Source organism: Gastrolobium bilobum, unplaced genomic scaffold, assembly GCF_033153095.1.
Source record: "Gastrolobium bilobum isolate Gb01-03AN ecotype WA unplaced genomic scaffold, APGP_CSIRO_Gbil_v1 utg19213, whole genome shotgun sequence".
Taxonomy (NCBI): Eukaryota; Viridiplantae; Streptophyta; class Magnoliopsida; order Fabales; family Fabaceae; genus Gastrolobium; species Gastrolobium bilobum.
Genome location: NW_026898822.1, coordinates 206,031 through 216,232, shown reverse-complemented (window position 1 = coordinate 216,232; position 10,202 = coordinate 206,031). Strand labels below are relative to the sequence as shown.

The following is a 10,202-nucleotide window of genomic DNA, read 5'->3' as shown; positions in this document are numbered from 1 at the left end:
CTCTCTCTCTATATATATATATATATATATATGAGAACAATATTTCTTAAGTTACTTGAGATATATTTATCTTTGGTCAGCTTAAAACTACGTTATTTTTGTTTATTTATTTCTTTATATTAATTGATTCACTTTTGAATGTTTATGATTCTCATTATCTCCATACGGTTATAATTTAGTAGCCGGTTATGAGTTTAATGTTTCTCCTGCAAATATTAGATAACTTTATCTCCGCACACACATTGATATAAGTGGAGCCAATGAGGAAAAAAAATGAATTCAATCTTTTTTTATATGTGTACAAGAGATAAAGTTATCTTATGTTTATAGAAAAAATATTAATTTCTAAAGGTATTAGCTAAGTTAAATTTATACATAATTTTTAATGGTTTACTTTTTGATTTTGCTAGCTAAATGGGTCTAAGACAAAAATAATAAGTCAAGCATAAAATATTGAATGAGAATAGATTCTCTCGTGTTAGAATTTTAGATGATCTAATCATATAAAATTTTGTGTGTTTATTTTATTTATTAATGATAATTAAATCTCACCTATTTAATACGAGCATGCATGTTATCAAACCAATAAGACAAAAAGAACTCAATTGAGAAAAATTTAAAAGAAATTAAAAACTCATTTCACACCGTTTTAAAAAATCGTAGTATATCATCTCCATTTGAGAGTTATTGTTTCCTTTATTGACAGAATGGAGAGGGAGAGTCCTCCTGCAAACGATCTGTGTTCAGTGTGTCATAGCGATTTCCACACTCCATGCCAAGCTAACTGTTCTCACTGGTTTTGCGGTATCAATTTTTTTCAGTCACTCTTTCCATTTCCATTCGAATGTGTTTCTTTCATCACTTAATCGTTAAGTTTTGTGTGTTTTTTTTTTTTTTTAATCAAATTTTTCAGGGAATTGTATTATCTTGGTGTGGCAGCATGGATCGACTCAGCAACCTTGTAAGTGTCCACTCTGTCGTCGTATCATTACTTTGTTGGTTCCATCCGAAGAATCTCAAAGGCAACGCCATGACCCTGAAGTGGCTCAGATTCTAGACAAGATTCAAACCTATAATCGATTCTTTGGTCGAACCTCAACGGGTCTCCTTCAGGTTTTTGTTTTTTTGCACCTTTCTTCCCATTAATTAAAAGTTATTACTTGATTATTGAGTATTGAGTATACTTACGAGTTACGACACCGTTTCTTCTTGTTGTTTTTTTTTTGACAGAGGATGCAAGATCTTCCTTTTCTGTTGCCAAGGCTTCTTCGGGAATTCTTGGACCCTCACAGATCCCTTCCTCTTGTCATTAGAGCTCGTGTTTATATTGCAGTTAGTTACAATTCTACTCTTTCTTGTTTTTCTTTAATTACATCATGTTAATTAATTAATCCGTTCTTTGATTTTATATAGGGTCCGTCGCTTCTCATGTGACTGCTAATGAGAAAAGTTGCAGCAAATTTTTAACACTAGGATACACGTGCGGATCCTAGGATACACGTGCGGATTCTATCAAATAAAAAAAAAAAACAGGATTCAGACGCGTATCCTGTGTTGCTGCAAGTTTTTCCTTCTGCAGTCACATAAGAAGTACTTTCCCCTTTTATATATTGGAACTAAATTTTGAACAATGTGAAATGCGATATCTTCAATGTTGTTAGTGACTTGTATTCCTTAATTGCAAATGCCAATTGCGATTATTATTTGCAGCGCGTTTAATAATCCTAACCATTTTTTTGTTTCTGAATGGTCGAGATTTGTGCATGTAATCTCAATAATAAAACTGTTCTTACTTCGATGTATTTATATATATAAATTACTTCAACTTAGTACAATAGGGCGAGCCCGGAGCAGTGGTAAAGTTGCTCCGAATATGCAAAGGTAAGACTGCGTATAAGGATTGCCCTCACTCTTACTCTCGATAGGCGGAGTTTATGAGGAGTGGTTTTACTTCAACTTAGTATAAGATGAGGGGGAACTGTACAAGGGGTTTTTGGTGTGTGCACCACGACGAGTAGATGATATAGTGGAGTTTGGAAGAAATTATGGCATGGAATGACATGAGTGTGAACTGTGAAGTACTAGGGTAGGATATGGGTGGTGCAGAAGTACTAGTGGAGTGGAGAATATAATATTTAAAAGAAAATTATGAAACAGAAGAATTCATGAGGATGATCACTAGTAGTTTTGATTTTCAGAACTATGTAACTTTTTGCTGTTTGTGAATAGGTGTGTCTTTTTCAGGTCAGCGATGTGGATGATAAGAAATTGTTGAATTGGTCATAGGGAGGGAGAAGATGCAACCCAATTATTCATTCATTTGTCATGGATATATTGTTATTCTGTTTCTCAACAATTTGATGGAGGGTTATTGAATTGCAGTCCTTTTCTGTTTCCTTGACCCCATTCTTATGTTTTTCTAGCCCAGATAAAATCATAAAGGATTTGGTTTCATTGACCCTTCTGGTATGTGATTGTGCAATTTTTTTCCATATTGGTACTTGGTATGCCTCATAAGGTTTTGTAACCCCCCCAAATGTGTGTGTTTTATGTGGAGCTTGCTTAGAATCAAGTCCACATTATTGTTCTGCTGCTAATTCATTATTGAATTCCTTGTATGGCTTTTCTGGTGAATGTTCAGTTTGCCCTAGGTCCTTGGACCAATTTTTGATAATTTGCTTTAATGATTCTGGTAGGAGTCTAGGGGCTAAATTTTTAAGCCAATGTGAAATCTTTGTTCAACTTTGATTCATAGGGTTGGTATGTAACTCGTTTCTTTTACACAGATGCTAATTTGGGATAATATTAGGCATGTACCTACCTTCTATTTAGTATAAAGCACATTTTTTAGGGTCCCGGACTGATATGTTTAGGGATTGGGCAGTTTTGCTCCATTGCTGTTTTCTTTTTTCTTTGTCATTTGTTTGAGGATCCTTTAACTGCCAAATTCATTGTAATTTCTTATATTCTTCTTAATGTATTTATTCTTTTATATTAATATAAAAAAGGATCATATTGGTGCATCTTCATGTGAGGGTTCTCACACCGTTTCTTTTTATACAGATGATACTAAGTGCTGTATACATCGTCAGTCCTATTGACATAATTCCTGAAGGTAGTGTATTGGTCATTATAATTTTCCATTTTGTTGGATTTGTGTAGTTGTTACATAAACTAACTATTGTTCATGCAATTTTTTACCCTCGTTATTCATCTTTCCTGCAGGGATACTAGGAATAGTTGGTTTATTGGATGATCTCCTAATTGGGCTCATATGCTTCCTGCATATTGCTGCCCTTTATAGATCAGTACTCTACACCCGTCATGGGGGTTCCTGAACTACATGTTTGCAATTTGAGGTGAAGTGGTGAAATGAGATAATGCCTAAGTTCCTGAGCATTATTCTCTCATCTTGAAAATTGACATACCCTGTTTTGTACAGAGACAACTCCATTTTCAAATATAGGATTTAAATGACTCTGCAAACGGTCAATGGAAAAAAGCTTCCTTTAAATTTCAAATAGGTATTGTGAAATAGGTATATTTCGTTTTAGAAAGCTATCTTATTGAACCTCTGAGAGATGCGTGAGGGAGGGGGGCAATTACTATCTTCAGTATAGGGGTATTCAAAATCCAAAGCAATCCGAAAATTGAATTAAAGCATACCAAATTTATAGTTGTAACTGGTTGGAAAATTGAGCAATATTTGATTTGGTTTAGGATTAGGTACTTATTTGTTGAGCAGAAATTTCCTATGAGCAAAAGGAAAATTTTGTAGCTGCAAAAGCTAAAACAATTATATCATTTGATACACCAAATAAATTGACATGGAGGATGATCATTAAGCCCAACAAATCCCGAAAACACCACGATCTAAGATTATGTACTTTCTTTAGTGTCGCAATCCTATTCCTGCAATAATTTTATAGCTGCAGAAAAATGTGAAATCGATGCTAAGCAAGCTCCACATGTAGCACGCATATAAGAAGAAAGAACCCGTGGTTGCTTTTGAACTTGCACTATTTTTATTGGTATTAATTTTATTAGGTAAAATGATCCAAATAAAAGACTCGGCTTATAGAGAGCTTGAGACTTTCGAAATAGTTAATCATTATGGAAAGTAACTCTATTCAACAAATGAGTTAGGAAATGGCTAAAGAAAATGCACAATACACCAAAAGGGACTCCAATTCAGAATATGTACCCTATCAAATAGTTAAGAAAAAGAAGAATAAGTTATGCATGAATAATTGGATTGCATCCTCTCCTTCCCTATGGCTAATTCAACTATTATTTACCATACATGCTGTTGACCTTCAAAATACACACCTATACATACATAGCAAAACGTTACTTAGTCAGGTCAAAGAATACCATGATTTGAGCATGGAAATCCAGCCTTGTATTCAGTCTTAAGAAAATCTAGAGAAAGTCCATTGCTATAGTGCTTGAGCGGAGCCTAAGAAGACCCGTGAGCATTTTGTTTCGTTATGCCTTTCTTCTCTTCCTCCTTCGTTACCTGTGGACTTGCTAAAATACCTTTTCTCTTTAGTCACACACACCCTTTTCACTTTTTTCTTTAATTTATCTAAGAGAATTTGGGTTCAGTCACGCACACCCTTTCCACTATTTTTTCCTTTAATTTATTTTTCTTCCCTAGTGAGAATTTGGGTAGTTGCTGTCATTCTATTTACATGCCAACATACGCCAACGAGGTTTGGTTCCCCCAATCAACTTTTCAATCATGATAATTGCATCACTTTGGACTTAAATGTTGAGCTTGTTGTTTGCCTTCATTGTAGAATAGAAAGAGCTTCCCCTTCATTCTAAACTTTTTATTCAACAAAAAATTAAATGAATTGTAGTTGTATTTTAATTATTATGCCAAGGTTGACCAACTCCCAAATCTGTCTATTATATTATTTAATAAAATATACTATTATTAAAAATTAGATTCTTTTTAACTGCATAATTATTAGAATACATTCTCTTAAGATTGATTAAATCTATTTGTATATTCTTTTTTAAAGACTAATACATTCCCAACTTTATTTTCTTTTAAATTCTATATTTAAGCTCTTTTAAATTATTTATGCATATTTTTTTATATAATTTTAAATATTTTCATATATTTTAATTTGAGACATTTGGAAAAACCAATTTCATCTCCGCCATTAGGGGTGAACTGAGTTGGGCCAGCCCACAGGGGCCTATAGCCCGGCCCATTAGTGGCCTAGCCTGGCTCGGCCTTTTTACTTAGCAGGTTGGGCTTGGACTGGTGTAAAGGTTTGATTACATAATTGGGTCGGAGACTTAATATATTAAGCCTGACCCATGAGCTTCCAAGGCTGGCCCAATTGTTTTGGATAGTTCTGCTTTGGAATCTCAGTTACTAGAGTTAATAACATACCAAGAATTCATTTTACTCTTTACTCATATCTTGTAAGACGACAGCGTTATTGCTAAGCCTTATCGTTCTAGCTTGGCTGAAGATACCATCCAAGCTTTAATATGTGGAGGAGATTGGCTACGTAATAAGTATGACTTGAAGAAAAAATAAAAGGTATAAATTTAATCAATTTAAATTATTTTATAATTTAATTATATTTAATTAAATTTTAATTGAAATTTGGCTTTATTTTCATGTAGGAAGAACCAATATCTCAGTATGTAAGATTGCCTATGTGAATCTATTAAAAGGTTTTTTTGTTTCTTAATCTTGTTTTTTTTGTTTCTATTCTTTATTCTTGTTTTTTTTCTACATTTACAAATTATTTGCCAACTTGTGTAACCTTGGAATTGTATTTGCAGGGGAGAGAAGATGAAGATAAGTTTTTGGCTACTCTTGTAGTCATCATGATGTGTTTGTTGTATTCATGTAGTTATTTTAATTTACATAGTATGGATTGACTTGTTAGATCTGATGAAATATATGTTATTTAGTTTGAGCATTTTGTTTTAATTGTGATTTTTGTTTTAACAATAGAATTTGAGTATTTTGTGGAGTTGATTCATGATCTGCTTAGAAGTTAAAAATTAACAGGTCAACGGGTTGGGCCGGGCCATTTGTTTATTTTATAAATGGGTCAAGACAGACTAACAGTTAGACTCATATTATGCTATTGGGCTGGGCCAAATTAAATTTTTTTGACATAAGCTTGAGCTTTACGGGGCAAAGCTCGGCTCAGCCCAGCCCACTTTCACCCCTATCCGCCATAACATTTTGAAACAAAATATACATATTTTCTCACATCGATAAGGTTGGCAATTCGTCCTCAATCTTTTATTCTAATAAATTTCCTCAATCTTTTATTCGTTCTCACATATTTTCACTTTTAATCCTAGCAGATCTTTTAAACAAAAAAAAAAAAAAAAACTTAACAAAATTTAATTTCCTGGGCTTGAAACTTCCTTCTTGTTAGTGAATAGATGCTTCTCTCGTTTGTTAAAACAAGTCTACCTATTATAAAATCATGTCATCCAAAAGTCAATAATAATATAATAAAAATAATATTAATATATGATAGAAATTTATTTTCAAGCATAAAGTGATAGGAATGACATGTTACAACATGACTATTCGAATAGTCTCTAAGAAAATATTTTCTTCTAATGCAGACAAATTTGCTACTTCAAAAATTTTCTATTTGAAGACAAATTTTAAGGTGCCGAGAGTATAATACTTTGCCTCTTATCTAAAATAAGACCACATTTCTTGCTTCAACTTCACCTATTATGTATCTTAAATTTTTATTTTTTTGGTTTTCCATAGTATCCTCCGACCGACCGTCGAAAACTAATCCTTTCGAAACAGGAGATCACATTAAGTAGGTAAACCTCCCAACAAAATCTTTTTCATTCACATGGAGATCTACCTTTTTAGCCTTTTTATCTAACCTACCTGATTTCTTGAAGGCACATTATTAAATTCATCTAATCATATTCCTGTAAGTGTTCCAATATTCTAAATATCAATTGATCATGCTCTCATGTACGAACTTCTCTACTCAAATTTGTCAAAGAAAATTGACAATCCCTGCCTATTTGCCTCTACACCTGGGCACATATAGGGGCTCTAGCTTACTTAACACTCGACTTGAGCCATTCTATACGTTACTTATAAGTAACTACCTAGCAAAACAAAAAAATTCAATTAAACTTTACGCTGATTGCCGAAGCTTAACATAATCCTTCTATTTTATCTAAAGCTTAGGACCAACGATGTGAAGTTGACAAAAATGCAAGATATAAGAGTACATGACAACAATATGACAAAACTCATAAGTGAAATTCTAGTATTCATCATTTTTCTAAAAAAATATCTGCATCACTGAGATAAGGCCTATACATTCGAAAATACTATACAAGAAATTACCAAAAAAAAAAAAAACTTTACAACTTACACCATGACGCAAAATCACTGACCAAGAAATCCTACAGGGCACTTGAATTATCTAGATAGATATTCACGAGCAAAAAAAGATGTAGCATGGAGCGCAATTACTCCCAAAACCAAAAAAGGCTGACAACACGCGAGATTAGTTTCATAAATTCCATATGGCTGCCTAGCATCTTTCAAAAATTCTATACAGTTTCTCCAATGAAGCTACCTGCATAAAAATACAAAGGAGAAAAATAAAAATGAAAGAAGTCAATGACGGTACTAGTTAAATTCCTTCTCCGGGAATAAATTGCATGTTTCCCCTCCCCACTTCATTATGATTATAAATCAGTAATTCTTAGCTATTGGCTCATGCCACGAACAAGAAATCCAAGAGAAAGATAAAAATAATACATAGGCTAGGCTACATTTATAAACATGTACAGCAACTTCAAAGGAACATAATGAGGCTACATTATTTCGTGTTCCATATAACAGACCTTAAACACAACAAAACTCGTTGGCTCGACTTTGAAGTATTATTTACCATTCTAAAAACCATAACTAAGATTGTGTTAAATGAATATGTTGAGAGCATATCTGAGTAGAGGAGACTGGGATGAGTTCAAGAACACTAACAGGAGGCCGAGTAGCAGCTGAACGTAGTCAGAAGAGTAAAGATGTGGACTCAAAGTGCTTGACGTGCACATGAGGGTGATTGGAGGGGTTATGGGGCTGGGTCTCCGGTGGTCGGCAGGTAGGCAAACAACAATTGTGCTGGTTGGGATACAGTTGGAAAGGAGGCCGCGAATAGTGGAGGCAGCAACAGAGAGAGTTGTCGGGAAGAGTTCGAGCACAACGAAGGCACAAAATGAAAGGTCAAACTGGCTGCAATGAAGGCGGTAGCTGCAATCAAGGAACATTGGGGTTTTTATGCAGTCTCCCAAATAGGGAGTTCCGATACCAAGTTGAATGGAAAATTATTGAATATTATTTCTTGATTATTCATGTACAAAGTGTGACAATATATAGATATCCATGAGTATTTACTTTTCTAATAAAGAGATGATTCTAGGAAAACAAAAAAGAAAAAAATCTACCCTATAATCTCTTGTAAATATGTCCTATAACCTGTCCTAGCAAATCTGTCTTATAAAAGGGAAAAAGGAAAAAAAATACAATAATTCCAAATTTATTTCTTTTATATTTACAACAAATTTGATAAATGTTTCAATGTGTAGCTCTCCCAAATGAAACAAAAGAGAGAATGAACTCATGGTGTGTATGTGTCCCTGTCTACGTTAGTGAGTTGTACGTATGTATTATGTATGTAAAATTGTTTTTGCCATGTTAATGGAACAATTAAAAGTCTATAATTTTTACATGAAGAAAGAAATAATTACACAAATAGATAAATCATCAGAGACATGAAAAACTTTGATCATTGTAACTGCATCATATCAATTGATGGGAACAATAGTAGAGATGTTTTCCATGTTAATCTAAGTAGACAAGAATGATAAACCAGGAAGATTTGACAGGTTATTTAAGGAAAAATGTTTAGATCATGATGGGCCACGACAAGTGGGCCCAAGTCCAACAATTCCTAGTGGTTATAAGCAGGGGAAGGAGGGGCATGGAAAAATTGCAGTAAACATGGGGAGGTATTTGGGGAACTCTTCAAGCAGGTGGTAGCTTGTAGAGGGAGCTGATGAGTATGGGTTGTTGTACTTGTTATCTTTTAGTGTTTTCTTCTGCAACTGTTAGTCTTATATTTCCATTATAGTCGTTTGTAATTGTGAGCGGTGTCTGTGTTAGAAGGTGGAGTCAGTGTCTTGAGTCGTCTGGTAAGGGCTGGTCCCTCGATTTTCAGTAATCAGTACAATTGTGTTTTTCTGGTTCCATCAGATCACCAGTGATGCTTACATTTAGCCTTACCTTATCCCCTCCCCTCACCAATTCTCATGACCTTTGCAACAAGAGAAAGAGAAGAAGAAAGAGGGAGGGAGGGAGGGGGGAATAAGTAAACGCGTCTTAATGCATACTCAAGTGGCAGGCCAACATATATAATCAAGAATATGATGCAGCTGTAAGGAATCTGTCATACATAATGTGTGTGTGTGTGGGAAGAAGGAAGAGGGGGGTTCTATGTCATAAATGAAATGTGAGCTCCCAAGATTACCAATATATATTAGTAATAATCAGGAAAATATATATATATATTACCTGAACAAAGGTTCCATTACTAGCCATAGAAACTGGTGGTTTGAAAAAAAGTCTCATGGAAGGAAAAAGTACATGTTGTATTGACCATTCACGCTGGGCCCATGTAGTCTCAGCTTCGGAAAGCAGTTCGTGTTCAACTTTATTGTCAATCACATCACTCCCTGAACACAGAACTCACTCACATTGGAGCTTAATAACAACCAAAAAAACTTAAATGGAAGAATAAAATTCAAAGTCAATTCTACCGTATTGCACCTCCCTAATGACATTTTTTCTTAGTAACAGTTTACATATATTTTCCAAATTAAGAACCAACAAGTTTACATGGCTAAAACCACCTGACATGATACAGGAAGTTTGAATCAAGTTGAATTTTCAGCTTTTAAAGTTCAACAGACTTAGTAAATGAGTACTCAAATAACATGCAGTATTCAAAGCAAAAATATATGCAATATGCTGAATACATAGTTGAACTGAAAGTAGGAAGTAAGGCCTGTTCTAATCCAAAATGCTCAGTGTAAAGTATCCTCGTATGTGCTCCTTAAACTTTCAAATCTACACAAAATTACACATTGTACATAGAGGAGTGAATAAT

General features: G+C 34.1%; 2 protein-coding genes across 3 annotated transcripts in view; one reads left to right on the top strand and one right to left on the bottom strand.

Annotated features, from left to right (window-relative positions):
* The first annotated feature begins 676 nt into the window (after positions 1–676).
* LOC133284398 (uncharacterized) lies at positions 677–3,646 on the top strand. The gene is made up of 5 exons (XM_061481398.1): positions 677–804; positions 914–1,113; positions 1,231–1,332; positions 3,064–3,115; positions 3,226–3,646. The coding sequence occupies exons 1-5, from the start codon at positions 708–710 to the stop codon at positions 3,336–3,338; spliced, it is 564 nt and encodes a 187-aa protein (XP_061337382.1). The 5' UTR covers positions 677–707; the 3' UTR covers positions 3,339–3,646.
* Positions 3,647–7,303: 3,657 nt separating this feature from the next.
* LOC133284383 (DNA mismatch repair protein MLH1) overlaps positions 7,304–10,202 on the bottom strand; it is a 28,266-nt gene continuing 25,367 nt past the window's right edge. The window contains exons 14-15 of one of the 2 annotated variants that reach the window (XM_061481386.1): positions 9,608–9,768; positions 7,304–7,610 (exon numbers count right to left, since the gene is read on the bottom strand). In XM_061481386.1, coding sequence (XP_061337370.1) covers positions 7,566–7,610; positions 9,608–9,768 — 206 coding nt within the window. In that variant the 3' untranslated portion in view covers positions 7,304–7,565. The remainder of the gene's footprint in view (positions 7,611–9,607; positions 9,769–10,202) is intronic. The other variant, XM_061481385.1, reaches the window with a different exon arrangement.